At 40.1% G+C, this 15,886-nt stretch overlaps 2 protein-coding genes across 2 annotated transcripts; both read left to right on the top strand.

Moving 5' to 3' along the window:
• Positions 1-3,098: 3,098 nt before the first annotated feature.
• LOC141848673 (UDP-glycosyltransferase 88F3-like) lies at positions 3,099-4,669 on the top strand. Its single transcript, XM_074736720.1, has one exon. It carries the CDS (start codon positions 3,112-3,114, stop codon positions 4,570-4,572), a length of 1,461 nt encoding a protein of 486 aa, XP_074592821.1. The 5' UTR covers positions 3,099-3,111; the 3' UTR covers positions 4,573-4,669.
• A 7,915-nt stretch (positions 4,670-12,584) lies between these two features.
• Positions 12,585-14,153, top strand: LOC141848380 (UDP-glycosyltransferase 88F3-like). The gene has a single exon (XM_074736402.1). The coding sequence runs from the start codon at positions 12,589-12,591 to the stop codon at positions 14,047-14,049; it is 1,461 nt and encodes a 486-aa protein (XP_074592503.1). The 5' UTR covers positions 12,585-12,588; the 3' UTR covers positions 14,050-14,153.
• Positions 14,154-15,886: the final 1,733 nt, after the last annotated feature.

Here is a 15,886-nt window from a genome sequence, read left to right as displayed (position 1 = left end):
TGTGTTGGCTTGTGTTGTGTGCACGATTTTTGATGTACTTAAAATTTCTAAAAGTCACATGATTTATCCCCCTCTCACGTGCACTCGATCCAACAGTTTCCATATATTATTATCTAAAAGTAATCAAGTTACTAATGACAGGATGAAATTAAGAAATAACCTCTTACGTGCGAAATTATAAAAGATTTCCTTTAAGATCAAACAATTTCATTGAATTGAATATTATTGTATGTGTGATAGCATCTACTATATCAGGAATATCAATAAACTCTAATTTTTATAATTGCTCAATATACCCTCTTTTAGCTTATAGGTCTATTTCTTAGTTCAAGATCCCTTTTACTAACAGAAATAAAAGAATTAGTAGATCTGTTTCGCCTAAAATGAGAATAGGCTAGGGTTATAAACTTATAATCATGGGATCAACTCGATCATCAGATTATAAGTTCATTCCATACCGGATTAGATCGAAATAGAGTTATATACATTTTTATTATGAGGATGAGTCATTTGAGTGTATGTAAATAGATACTATATATTATATTCACTTCTTTCTTTTGAGAGCTTCTGTTGAATCAAGAAATAAATTTGATTTTACATCTTTTTAATATATGTGTTCCTGCTTGAGATCATCTACGTGAGTCACCGATTGAGGGTAATAAAATAATGCAAGACCCGCAATGCAAGAGAAATGGTGGACCTCCTGTTAGACTGCAAGGAGAAGGAGGGTGAGCACAAAGGTCAAAGGGTATCCTGATTAACTGCTCCGACGTTCAAGTCAGACCATAAACTAGAGATGAATAAGAAAACTTACAAATGTAAAGAACTAAGAATATTGATTGTGTGTGTGTGCGTACCTGTGCCCGCGAGAAGCAGGGTCATTATATGGAGACATCAGAAAGAACATCTCATCGGCGATTAGAGGGTGTCATATCGAAGATAAGGAGAATATCATGTCACTGCGGTAGTTAAGGGTACTACCACGCATGTCTATATGATCTAGGATCATGTTATTTTTAATAGAGCAGGTGATCTACCGTTATATATTTTACTGCCTTGCATATCAGTCTGATGCCGGTTCGATAAGCCGAGGGAGATAGTAATACCAAAACAGAGCTACTTTGGTGGGAGATCACAGATTCACTCAGGGGGTAGAGCCAGTTGAGCACCGAGTGGGGCACCGAGTAGGTCACGAAGTTGGTTGATCAGAGGGTCGAGATCAGCTACTAAGCTAAGATAGTGGATCAGGCGAGTGAGTGAGGAGGGTCGGTGGGTCTAGGAATAGGGTGTTGAACCAGAGTCGGCTTAGAGCTTGGGCATGTAGCTTCGGCTTAGAGTTCGGGGCATCAAGCCGAGCTAGGTGATGAGCCGAGCTAGTTGGGGGGTTGGGCACTGAACTGAACTAGTCGGCTACGAGATCGGGCCTTGCACCTGTCATGTCGCTGCCAATTAGACCAAATCTTGCCTTTCTTGACCTAGATGTACTAACTAGATCTTGACTTTCCTGACTAGAGGATGGTTAGTACGCCTAAATCATGAAAGTCAAGATTTGATCCAATTGGCAACGACACGATAGGTGCAAGGCCGATCTCATGGCTGACTAGCTAAATTCGATGCCCAACCCCCCAACTAGCTTCATCACCTAGCTCGGCTCAATGCCTTGAACTTTAAGCCTAAGCTACATGCTTGAGCTCTAAGCCGACTTTCCTATTCCTAGGTTCATCACTCACACTGCCTATTAGATGCTTGCAGTAGATGCCACTCATGACCCCCTCACTCACTCGAGCCACTATGGGCCAGTCCCGTATTCTGTCCTAGCTAAGTGGCTGATCTTCGGTTCCAACTCAGTTGGTTAACTGCCCTAGCTCAGTGGCTGATCTCCGACTCAACCGACTCCGTGGCCTACTCGGTGCCCCACTCGGTGCTCAACTGGCTTTACCCCCGAGTGAATCCATGATCTTCCGCCCAAGTAGCTTTGTTCCGGCATTACTACCTCCCTCGGCTTATCGAACCGCCATCGGACTGACATGCAGACAATGGCGGAGCCAGAAATTTCGTAGCCTCCGAGCTAATTCCGAACGGATCTAAAGCCCCCGGGCTATATCCCTCTTTTACATATAATTTTTATTTTCTCTATAGTAAATTCAAACTATATTTCCCCTTTAATTTTTTTGGGCCCCCGGGCTAGAGCCTAGGTAGATCAATACCTGTCTCCGCCCGTGCATGCAGGATAGTAAAATATGCAACGATAGATCACCTGCTCCACTAAAACAGCATGGTCCTAGGCCCATATAGGCATGGGTGGTAGTACCCTTAACTACCGCAGTGACATGATATTCTCTTTACCTTCGATATGATACCCTTTGATCGCTGATGAGATATTCCTTCTAATGACTCTATATAACGACCCCGCTTTTCACGGGCGTAGATACGCACACACGCACAATCAACATCCTCAGTTCTTTACATTTGGGAGTTTTCTTCTCCATCTCTAAGTTACAACCTGATTTGAGAGTCGAAGCGGTTAAGCTCTCCCCTGCAATCCGTGCTCACCCTCCTTCTCTTTGCAGTCTGATAAAAGCTCCACCGTCTCTCTTCCGTGTGAGGGTCTTACGTGACTTCACCACTCTTAGTTGGTGGCTCATCCGTAGATGATCTCAAATCAAAATAATATATATAAGTTGTACTCTGGATTTGATTATAACTCTTAAAGGTTCATAATTTTTTTTTGATTTAGCCCCTTTGGTTAAAAAAACTTACTAATCTAAAATTCTTAAATTTGTTTCAAATATGGATTACTAACTTGTCTTATTTAAATTTGAGCATGACAATGAAAGATCTTATTAATTAATGAACCCTCTAATTTAGTACATTTCCCTACACTTCATTATACGTCAGCAGTCAGGAACATTAGCTAAGCGCTTCTCTCATCACAATCTAGTCAAAGTTGCTTGCCATACTTCGACTCTCCACCATTTCCCCCGACACACCGTACTAATTCATCCAACCAGAGAATGCCACGTCAGGTTGTTTTACCATCGCTATAAACTTGGCCTAATTTAGATCCATCGATCATTGCAAAAGATCCGAAGAGAGAATCTTGAATTATCTATGGCGACGACCGAGAACGGCGAGAAGGAGATGGTGGTGCTGTACCCGCCGCCGGCGATGGGCCACCTGGTCTCTATGGTGGAGCTCGGCCGCCTCTTCCTCCACCGTGGCCTCGCCGTTACCATCGTCACCGTCGACCCACCCCTCAACACTGGCTCCATTGCCGCCTTCATCGCCCGCGCCTCCGCCGCACACCCCGGCATCGCCTTCCACCGCCTCCCCCCCGTCGACCTGCCCCCCAACCCCTCCTCCCACCACCTTGAGGCCCTCGCCTGCGCCCTCCTCCGCCGCTCCAACTCCAACCTCCTCGCCTTCCTCCGCTCCCTCTCCCCTGCCCCCAGAGCCCTTGTCCTCGACATGTTCTGCCTCTTCGCTCTCGACGTCGCCGTCCCCCTCCACCTCCCTTGCTTCCTGTTCTACACATCTGGCGCCGCCGCCCTCGCCGTCTTCCTCCATCTCCCCTCTCTCGACGTCGCCTGCGCCCCTAGTAGCTTTCGCGACCTCGCCGGCACGCCGCTTTCCATCCCCGGCGTCCCCCCGCTTCCCGCCGACCACATGTGCCTCGCGTTGCTCGACCGCGACGACGACGCCTACAGAGGCCTCGTCTACCTCTCCAATCGCATGCCTGATGTCAAAGGCATCTTCATCAACACCTTCCGGGAACTCGAGCCGCGCGCGCTCGAGGCCGTCACCGCCGGTCTCTGCCTCACCGACGGCCGCTCCACGCCGCCGGTGTACCCCATCGGCCCTCTGATCACCGAGAGGAAGACGGACGGCGGAGGCGAGTGCTTAGCGTGGCTCGACGCCCTCCCGAACGCCAGCGTCGTCTTCCTCTGTTTCGGCAGTATCGGGCAGTTCGAGGAGGAGCAGTTGAGGGAGATCGCGACAGGACTTGACCGGAGTGGGCACCGGTTCTTGTGGGTGGTCCGGAGCCCGCCGAGCCATGACCCGTCCAAGCGGTTCGAAGCGCCACCCGAACCGGACCTGGACGCGCTGCTTCCCGATGGTTTCCTGGAGCGGACGCGCGCTCGGGGGCTGGTGGTGAAGGCGTGGGCGCCGCAGTCGGAGGTGCTCCGCCACGCGGCGGTGGGAGGGTTCGTGACCCACTGCGGGTGGAACTCGGTGCTGGAGGCGGTGGTAGCCGGTGTGCCCATGCTGGGTTGGCCGCTGTACGCGGAGCAACGGATGAACAAGGTGTTCCTGGTGGAGGAGATGCAGGTGGCGGCGGCGGTGGAGGGGTACGAGGGGCTGGTGCCTGCGGAGGAGATCGAGACGAAGGTGCGCTGGTTAATGGAGTCTGAGGGAGGGAGGAGGCTGAGGGAGCGTGCGGCGGACATGAAGGAGATGGCGGCAGCGGCGGTCGGAGAAGCGGGGTCGTCGCAGGCGGCGCTCGAGGAGCTGGTGGCGCAGTTGAAAGGAGGCAAGGACAACGGAGAGGGAGTTGGAAACACCGAGAGTTGACTGTCCGGTGAGCGTTGACCGTAGTCCACCACGCTCTTTGCATTTCCTTTCTTCGATGAAATGAAATAAAATATATTTTTTTAAATAAAAAAATAATTGTTGCACGTTGTCGATTATTTCTTTTCTAGTGAAGCAATTGAGTTGTCGTACTGCATTATTGAATTTTATTTCCGACCACATCACGAGGTGTCTTTATTGGACGTCGAGGTGGTCCCCGAATCCTGCGCCCCAATAATTTCGCATATGGAGATATATTTTGGTAGTTGGATTTGTCTGTCTATATTATTATCATATTTATTCGATCCATTATTTTTTTTATGATGATATTCATTAAATTAGGACAGCCAAAAGTGGACCATATGTAGATCTATATGAAATAATAGAAAAGAAAGGGTGGGAAAAAAAGATAAATTATTTTTAATTTTAAAATATGATTAAGTTAGTTATTTTGGGATAAATTTATTGGAATGGACAATGATTGAATTTTGATAAAGTTAAGTTAATATTTTCGTTGTAATAATTAATTATAATTTTTTGATTTATTTGCTCATAAATAATTATGGGGTTAATTGTGTAGGACAATTAGGATGAAAAAAAAACAATTAAAGTAAACAACTAATTGTGTAGGAGCTGGTGACGCAGTTGAAACGAGGCAAGGACACCGGAGAGGGAATTGGAAACACCGAGAGTTGACTGTCCGGTGAGCGTTGACGGTAGTCCACCACGCTGTTTGCATTTCCTTTCTTCGATGAAATGAAATAAAATATAATTTTTTAAATAAAAAAATAATTGTTGCACATTATGGTTTATTTCTTTTCTAGTGAAGCAATTGGGTTGTCGTACTGCATTATTGAATTTTATTTCCGACCACATCACGAGGTGTCGCCATTGGACGTACAGGTGGTCCCCGAATCCAGCGCCCAATAATTTCGCATATGGAGATATATTTTGGTATTTGGATTTGTCTGTCAATATTATTATCATATTTATTAGATCCATTATTTTTTATGATGATATTCATTAAATTAGGACAGCCAAAAGTGGGCCATATGATCTATATGAAATAATAGAAAAGAAAGGGTGGAGAAAAAAAAAGATAAATTATATTTAATCTTGTGTTTGAATTAGTTATTATGTGATAGATTTATTTAAATGAATAATGATTAAATTTTGATAAAGCTAAGTTAATGCTTTGGTCTTAATAATCAATTATAATTTTTTAATTTATCTGTTCATAAATAATCATGAAATCAATTGTGCCAAACTATTGGATGAAAAAAAAAGATAATTAAAGTAAACAACTAATTCTTACAACCATTAAAGTAAATAATTATTATTAAAATGATTTATAATTAAATTTATTAATCAGGATCATTTAATTAAAAAGAGCCTAAGAAAATAACTTTTTATTTACTAAGGTTCTAAATATACATTTTATTAATGATATTGACTCGTTAAAGAAAACAAAGGAGTAAATAAATTAAATATTCATAAAAAAATTTAATGTGCGATTTAATAAAAATTTATTTATGTTCTTACATTCAAGATTAATTAGATAAATAAATTTAAATAATTTATTAAATAAAATAAATAAATTTAAATAAATATATATATATAATTTATTAATATTTATTTATAGATACATTTTTTATTGACATACTAATAATCAATTAAATAAAATTAAAATATAAAAATTTTAAACAATAATATATATTTGAATTAAGAACTCAATAATATCTAAATAAAGTAAGTTCAAGTCAAACTTAAACCAACTTTAAATTCATTAAAAAAGAAATCAAAGATTGAATAATTATTTTAATAATTTAATTCATTTTAGACTTTATCGAATAAGCTTAAACGCTATAAAATTTAACTCATTTGGGCTCGCTTACAACCCTCTACAAAACCAACATACGAGGTCTTTGAATAAAAATTCGACGTGTTTGCTAAATTAAAAGAGAAGGCTTTTGGGTTTCAATTGTAAATAAGTGAAAATTTTTGAATACAATTGAAAAAACTAGAAATTGTTGAAAAATGAAAAGGGAGCAAATTAATTAGAAGAAGTAGCACATTTATCCAGGACTGATTAAAATCAAATCGAAATTGAATTTTTTGAATTAATCAAATTAATTAAATTTTTTAAAAAATTAATTAAATCGAACAAATAAAATATTAGTTAATTTAGTTTTCGACTAAATTAATCAAAATAACTAAAATTTTTAAATATTATAAAAAATTGATTCAAGTTTACTTATTTAAAAATTTAAAAAATATATTTTTTATTTCAATCAATTCGATTTAATCAAATAAAAAATTTTAAAATTAAAATTAAACTGAATTAATTGAATTAATTAAATTAATCAAATTAATTAATTTTTTTGAAAAAAATAATTAAAATTTGAAAATAACTAAATTAAAATTTAAAATTCACTTAGTTTAATGGATTTACAAAATGTTTGCTCACCCTCCATTTATCAACGGCCGCCCATCCTTCCGCCCATTCTTCTGGTAGAGAGATTTAATGGATTGCCGACAGAAAAGGTCCATGGGACCTGGGCCTTCGAGTAGGAGTTGCCGGAGGCTCCGAACGTAGTAAAACCTTCGTGTTGGCTTGTGTTGTGTGCACGATTTTCGACGTACTTAAAATTTCTAAAAGTCACGTGATTCACCCCCCTCTCACGTGCACTAGATCCAACAGTTTCCATATATTATTATCTAAAAATAATCAAGTTACTAATGACTGGACGAAATTAAAAAATAACCCTTTACATGCGAAATTATAAAAGATCTCCTTTAAGATCAAACAATTTCATCGAATTGAATATTATTGTATGTATAATAACATCTACTATACCAGGAATATCAATGAACTCAATTCTTGTAATTGCTCAAGATACTCTCTTTTAGCTTATAGGTTTGTTTCTTAGTTCAAAATTCCTTTTATTAACAAAAATAAAAGAATTAGTAGATTTGTTTCGCCTAAAATGAGAATGGGCTGAGGTTATGAACTTATAATCATGGAATTCAACTCGATCATCAGGTTATAAGTTCATTCCACACTGAACTAGACCAAAATAGGGTTATATATATTCTTATTATGAGAATGAGTCATTTGAGTGTATGTAAATAGATACTATATATCATATTCACTTTTTTTCTTTAGAGGTCTTTTGTTGAATTGAGAAATAAATTTGATTGTACATCTTTATAATATATATGTTTCTACTTGAGATCACCTATGGATAAGTCACCGACTGAGGGTGGTGAAGTCACACAAGACCCACAAATGGAAGAGAAAGCACGGAGGGCAGGGGTGCCCTAGCTTAATTGCTCCGACAAAGGGCGGAGGCAGGTTTGTCATTACCCGGGCTATAGCTCGGGGAGTCCGACGGCAACAAGAAGAAAAAAAATGGATTTAAGGATGAGAGAAAAATTTTTAAGAGATAGCCCGGGGGTATGCCGTCGGCGTAGCCAAAGAGTTTGGATCAGCCCGGGTAAATCACCCGAGCTGGCTCCGCCATTGGCTCTGACGCTCAAGTCAGGCCGTGAACCGGAGATGGAGAAGAAAACTCCCAAATATAAAGAACTGAGAATGTTGATTGTGCGTGTGTGCGTACTTGCACCCGCGAGAAGCGGGGTCATTATATGGAGTCATCATATAGAGTCATCAGAGTGAACATCTCATCAGCAATCAAAGGGTATCACATTGAAGGTAAGAAGAATATCATGTCACTACAGTAGTTAAGGATACTACTACCCATCCTTGTACGGTCCAAGACCATGCTGTTTTAGTAAAGCAGGTGATCTACCGTTATATATTTTACTGTCCTACATGTCAGTTTGATGGTGGTTTGGTAAGCTGAGGAAGATGTAATACCCGCAATTTTCCTTAAATAATTCTTGGATAATAAGATAATGAATGATTGCTCCAAAGGAATTTAATTTCTATATGTGTCTTGATGATTTAATGGGTTAATTTCATGTGGGCTTGCAAAAAGGTAAAATAAAAGAAAATTAATGGAGGAGCCGGGGATTGATCCCTGGACCTCATGGATGGCAAGCCTAGTAGAAGCATGAGTTAACCAAATGTGCTAGCAAGTTTATCTTGTTAGAGACACATAAAGAAATAAATTTAAATGAGAAGATAAAGGAAGAGAGGTTATAAAAGGCAGTATATAATTACTTCTCTCTACGATATTCTCAACCAATCAATCAAGATTTTTCTTGATTGATAGAAGTGGCCGAAACTCTTAAGAAAGGAAAGCAAATTCGAAATTTAAATTTCGAAGGATAAGGAATTAATCTCTCCCCGAATGGTAAGTTTAGATATTTGCTTAATCGATTTTCCTTTCCCCCTCAGATTTTTATTTTCCTTTCCTTATGGGGACATGGCCGAAACTATTGGAGGGAAAGGGGGGGGTTTAAAATTCGAACAAGAGGAGGAAAAGGAAGGGGTGGTCGGCCAAGGAAGGAGGGAGGATTAGGAAGGAGTTTAGGAGGGAATTCTATACCAAATAAGGAGGGGAATACAAGGAAATTTTCCACCTCATGGCTCCCTCCACTTATATAACTAAACCCTCTCCCTCTCCTCTCATCCTTTACACGCCAACTTCTCCTCTCCTCTCCCTTTGTGACCGAAACCCCCAAGCTCTCCCAAGTGGCCGGCGCCCATACAAGCAAGAGGAAGAGAAAAAGAGAAGAGGATCAAGGCAAGAGATTGGTAAGGGTTAGTCTCTTTGATTTCTCTCCATCTCTTCTCCTTCACCTTGTGACCGAAGCCTCTCCTCCTTCTCCTCTTCTTGTGGCCGAAAGTCTCCAAGGAAGGACAAGTGGCCGGCGGCCCCAACCAAGCAAAGGAAAAACAACAAGACAAGGGCTCTAGGAAAGTCGTTGGTAAGGGATGGTTTGAGTTTTATTTTCGTTGGTCGTCGTTTCCTTTCCTTCTTCATCTCTGGCCGAACATGTAAAGGAAGAAAATCTCATGGTTTTGTTGTCAAAACAAGGAGACAACACCAAGAGGCAAGAAGGGCTCGGAGAAAGGAAGAAAAGGACGCGAAGAAAATAACGCAAGGTCATCGGTATAATAAAAATCAAGAGGACAGTGTAAGACTCCCTCACCCTGCAACATGATAGCTACGGTTGCTATGTAATTTCCTATGTTTTGTAGTGTTCATGATAAAAATATAAGAAGTCCTAATTATAATGTTCAATCACGAAGAAAAGAATAGGATCTAAAGGCATGTTGCATAAACTATTCTTTAGGCCATTTATGGAAATATGTATGTTGAAGAACTTGTTTTTCCATGTGATAAAAATGGAAGGTTCATGCTATAGAATCCTTAGGTTTTTGATTATACATGTTAGAAATTTTAAGAGTTCGATTACATGCCATAATTAGAAGGAATTACAAGACATGACATATATGGAAAGTTTTTACATGCGATGACTTTTATGGTATGTTTATGCAATGCTAAAACCTAACAATGGCTAGAGAATATGATCCATGCTTCCATATGTGTTTTTAGAAAATTTGAATCCATGTTTTAGGAAGTTGAATATTCGGCCAAACCATGTAACCATGGTTTGGATCGAAGTTCAAATTAGGAAAGGTGTCGGAATGCTATAAAAGGAATGCCTAACATGATGTAAGAGAATGTGTAACCAAGTTAAGGTTTATTAAGGGATTTTAAAGTGATGTAAGGTTCGGCCACTACATAGATCAACAAGGTTAATGGTAGTTCTAATCCTAACTAATGACTCTAATAGATAAGGAAACCTTAAACAAGAGCCTAGGACACCAATGGCTAAACCTAACTCAAGGTCCAACCTTGTGAGGTTCGGCCAACCTAGGTAGGAGACTCAAGTGATGGTTTGAACCTATGCTAATAGGTCTTCAACACGACTTGAGGCTCTCGTAAGAAGTTAAAATAGGTAAGGGTACTTAGGGAAAGTAAAGAAACCAAAGGGGACTCCGAGACGATTCGACCAACCTTAAGAAATTAGGGACTTGGTCGGGTCTAGAGTTCTTATGCGATCAACTACTAAATGGGTAACCTTAGTCAAACTTATTACGTTCTCAGTAATAAGAAATGACAGGACCTAAGGAAAAAGGTAACCCATAAGGGGATCGCTTAACCCTAAGAAAAAATGTAAGGTCCTGATTGAACAAAGACATTCATGTGGATAACTATGATAAAAGGTTCATGACGTGAGTTATCTCATGTTAATGACATAAGATGATAATCATGATATGTTATAACATACCACATGAAATGATGTCCCAATGTTCATCATGTATAAATGATGATGTACGATGAAATGATAAAAAGGGGACATTCATAATGAAATGATAAAAGAAAGGTATATGCATTAAATTTATTTTAATGAAGGGCTTGTACCGGAACCCGAAAGGGATCCAAGGGATGGCCACCTAAAGAACGGCTCTAGGTCGAAAGACAAAAGACCTAGTAACCGAATAGTCGAGACTTGCAACCTCGTACTATTTGGAATGGCGCGCAAAAGATGAATGGGTACAAGCCAGGGATCCCTAAAGAATGAAAGATGATTAATTTCACTTATTATGTAATAAGTTTTCAAAAGCATGTGCATTACACTTATGCATATTATGACAAGGTAAGTTAAAGGAAATTAATTGTGCTCAATGTTTATGAAATGGTATGCTCAATGTTTATGCTTGCTTTTACCATATGATATGTATATGCTCGGATTAACGACTTGGTTTTGGTGAGTAGGAAAGGAGCTTACTAAGCCTTGTGCTTACAGTCTTTTCTTTCTCATGTTGCAGAACCTAATCAAGGTCGTTAGGGAACGGGAAGCAGCTGGACAAGGCCAATAAAGATGTGTGTGGTGGTGCCATAACGACGAATATGAAGTTTAAACACTGCATGCTAAATGTTAAAGTTAATTACTATTGTTTAAGATTATGATGCTATGTGGTCGATGATAGAACTTAAATAACTTAGACAATATTTGCATGCTCTTAAGATGTGTTAAGTATCGCATATGAATTTCTAATATGTTAAAATGTTTCCGCTGCAATATTAGATTTCTCGTATGTGATATATTTTATAAGTATGTATGAAAAAAAAAAAAAAAAGAAACCCCGTAACGTCCGTCATAAGACTCTGGTATATATGGTAAGTAAGGACGGGCGTTACACCGTATAGGCATGGGTGGTAGTACCCTTAACTACCGCAATGACATGCTATTTTTCTTAACTTTGATGTGACACCCTCTGATCGCTGATGAGATATTCCTTCTAATGACTCCATATAATGACTCCACTTCTCGGAGGTGCAGGTACGCATACACGCACAATTAACATTCTCAGTTCTTTACATTTGAGACTTTTCTTCTTCATCTCCGATTCATGGTCTAACATGAGCGTCGAAGCGGTTAAGCCAAGACACTCCCCTGACCTCTATGCTCACCCTCCTTCTCTTTGCAGTATAATAGAAGCTCCAACCTTTCTCTTCCGCCTGCGGGTCTTGTGTGATTTCATCCCCTCAGTCGATGACTCACTCGTAGATGATCTCAAACTAAAATAATATATATAAAATATACTCCGGATTTGATTGTAACTCTTAAAGGTTCATCAATTTTTTTTTGATTTAGCCCCTTTGGTTAAAAAGATTTGACTAATCTAAAAATCTTAAATTTGTTTCAAATATGGATTATGAACTTGTCTTGTTTACATTTGAGCATGACAATGAAAGATCTTATTAATTAATGATCCCTTTAACTTAGTACATTTCCCTCCATAATTACACGTCAAGATTCAGGCACATTAGCTAAGCGCTTCTCTCATCACTATACAGGCAAAGTTGCTTGCCAGGCTTTGAGTCAGCACCATTTTCCCCGACACACGGTACCAATTGATCCAACCAGAGAATGCCACGTCAGGTTGTTTTACCTTACCATCGCTATAAACTTGGCCTAATTTTAGATCCATCGAACATTGCAAACGATCCGAATAGAGAATCTTGAATTTTATCTATGGCCACGACCGAGAACGGCGAGAAGGAGATGGTGGTGCTGTACCCGTCGCCGGGGATGGGCCACCTGGTCTCTATGGTGGAGCTCGGCCGCCTCTTCCTCCAACGTGGCCTCGCCGTTACCATCGTCACCGTCGACCCACCCTACAACACTGGCTCCACTGCCGCCTTCATCGCCCGCGCCTCCGCCGCAAACCCCGGCATCGCCTTCCACCGCCTCCCCCCCGTCGACCTGCCCCCCAACCCCTCCTCCCACCACCCTGAGGCCCTCGCCTTCGACCTCCTCCGCCGCTCCAACTCCAACCTCCTCGCCTTCCTCCGCTCCCTCTCCCCTGCCCCCAGAGCCCTTGTCCTCGACATGTTCTGCCTCTTCGCTCTCGACGTCGCCGTCCCCCTCCACATCCCTTGCTTCCTGTTCTTCATATCTGGCGCCGCCGTCCTCAACGTCTTCCTCCATTTCCCCTCTCTCGACGTCGCCTGCGCCCCTAGTAGCTTTCGCAACCTCGCCGGCACGCCGCTTTCCATCCCCGGCGTCCCCCCGCTTCCCGCCGACCACATGTGCCTCCCGTTGCTCGACCGCGACGACGACGCCTACAGAGGCTTCGTCTACCTCGCCAATCGCGCGCCTGAGGTCAAAGGCATCTTCGTCAACAGCTTCCGGGAACTCGAGCCGCGCGCGCTCGAGGCCGTCGCCGCCGGTCTTTGCCTCACCGACGGCCGCTCCACGCCGCCGGTGTACCCCATCGGTCCTCTGATCACCGAGAGGAAGACGGACGGCGGAGGCGAGTGCTTAGCGTGGCTCGACGCCCTCCCGAACGCCAGCGTCGTCTTCCTCTGTTTCGGCAGTATCGGGCAGTTCGAGGAGGAGCAGTTGAGGGAGATCGCGACAGGACTTGACCGGAGTGGGCACCGGTTCTTGTGGGTGGTCCGGAGCCCGCCGAGCCATGACCCGTCCAAGCGGTTCGAAGCGCCGCCCGAGCCGGACCTGGACGCGCTGCTTCCCGAGGGTTTCCTGGAGCGGACGCGCGCTCGGGGGCTGGTGGTGAAGGCGTGGGCGCCGCAGTCGGAGGTGCTCCGCCACGCGGCGGTGGGAGGGTTCGTGACCCACTGCGGGTGGAACTCGATACTGGAGGCGGTGGTAGCCGGTGTGCCCATGCTGGGTTGGCCGCTGTACGCGGAGCAACGGATGAACAAGGTGTTCCTGGTGGAGGAGATGCAGGTGGCGGCGGCGGTGGAGGGGTACGAGGGGCTGGTGCCTGCGGAGGAGATCGAGACGAAGGTGCGGTGGTTAATGGAGTCTGAGGGAGGGAGGAGGTTGAGGGAGCGTGCTGCGGACATAAAGGAGATGGCAGCAGCGGCGGTCGGAGAAGGGGGGTCGTCGCAGGCGGCGCTCGGGGAGCTGGTGGCGCAGTTGAAAGGAGGCAAGGACAACGGAGAGGGAGTTGGAAACACCGAGAGTTGACTGTCCGGTGAGCGTTGACCGTAGTCCACGGCGCTCTTTGCGTTTCCTTTTTTTGATGAAATGAAATAAAATATATTTTCTTAAATAAAAAAGCAATTGTTGTACGTTGTCGATTATTTCTTTTCTAGTGAAGCAATTGAGTTGTCGTACTGCATTATTGAATTTTATTTCCGACCACATCACGAGGTGTCGCCATTGGACGTACAGGTGGTCCCCGAATCCTGCGCCCCAATAATTTCGCATTTGGAGATATATGTTGGTATTTGGATTTGTCTGTCTATATTATTATCATATTTATTAGATCCATTATTTTTTATGATGATATTCATTAAATTAGGACAGAAAAGTGGACCATACGTAGATCTATATGAAATAATAGAAAAGAAAGGTGGATAAATTATTTTTAATTTTGAAGTATAATTGAATTAGTTATTATGGGATAGATTTATTGAAATGAACAATGATTGAATATTGATGAAACTGAATTAATTAATGTACTCGTCAATTAATTATAACTTTTTAATTTATTTGTTCATAAATAATCGTGAGATTAATTGTATAGAACCATTGGAATGAAAAAAAAAAGACAATTAAAGTAAACATCTAATTCTTACAACCATTAAAGTAAATAATTATTATTAAAATGATTTATAATTAAATTTATTAAGCAGGATCATTTAATTAAAAAGAGCGTAAGAAAATAACTTTTTATTTACTAAGGTTCTAAATATACATTTTATTAATGATATTGACTCGTTAAAGAAAACAAAGGAGTAAATAAATTGAATATTCATAAAAAAATTTAATGTGTGATTTAATAAAAATTTATTTATGTTCTTACATTCAAGATTAATTAGATAAATAAATTTAAATAATTTATTAAATTAAATAAATAAATTTAAATATATATGTATTTAATTTATTAATATTTATGAATAATATTTATAGATACATTTTTTATTGACATACTAAACGAATTTTTTTTAAAATTTAATAATCAATCAAATAAATTTAAAATATAAAAATTTTAAACAATAATGCAATTTAAATTAAGAACTCAATAATATCTAAACAAAGTAAAGTAAGTTCAAGTCAAACTTAAACCAACTTTAAATTCATTAAAAAGAAATCAAATTAAGATCGAATAATTATTTTAATAATTTAATTCATTTTAGACTTTATCGAATAAGCTTAAACGCTATAAAATTTAACTCATTTGGGCTCGCTTACAACCCTTTACAAAACCAACATACGAGGTTTTTGAATAAAAATTCGACGTGTTTGCTAAATTAAAAGAGAAGGCTTTTGGGTTTCAATTGTAAAAAAGTGAAAATTTTTGAATACAATTGAAAAAACCAAAAATTGTTGAAAAATGAGGTCTTTAATTTGAATAAAAATTCGACGTGTTTGCTAAATTAAAAGAGAAGGCTTTTGGGTTTCAATTGTAAATAAGTGGAAAAATTTTTTAATACAATTGAAAAAACTAGAAATTGTTGAAAAATGAAAAGGGAGCAAATTAATTAGAAGAAGTAGCACATTTATCCAGGACTAATTAAAATCAAATCGAAATTGAATTTTTTTAAATTAATTATTAATTTTTAAAAAAATAATTAAATTGAAATAAATAAAATATTAGTTAATTTAATTTTCGACTAAATTAATCAAAATAACTAAAGTTTTTAAATATTATAAAAAATTGATTTAAGTTTAATTATTTAAAAATTTAAAAATATATTTTTTATTTCTAATTAATTTGATTTAATTGAATAAAAAATTTTAAAATTGAAACTAAATCGAGTTAATTGAATTAATTAAATTAATCAAATTAATTAATTGT

This window comes from Curcuma longa, chromosome 17 (assembly GCF_044706935.1).
Source record: "Curcuma longa cultivar G26 ecotype Majalengka, Jawa Barat chromosome 17, ITB_CL_G26_1.1, whole genome shotgun sequence".
NCBI classification, from domain to species: Eukaryota; Viridiplantae; Streptophyta; class Magnoliopsida; order Zingiberales; family Zingiberaceae; genus Curcuma; species Curcuma longa.
This window is presented reverse-complemented; position numbering and strand designations above follow the sequence as displayed.

Bases quoted from the DNA above. Each gene is read 5' to 3' on its own strand.
- LOC141848673 (XM_074736720.1), top strand. From the start codon at position 3,112: ATGGCGACGACCGAGAACGGCGAGAAGGAGATGGTGGTGCTGTACCCG.
- LOC141848380 (XM_074736402.1), top strand. From the start codon at position 12,589: ATGGCCACGACCGAGAACGGCGAGAAGGAGATGGTGGTGCTGTACCCG.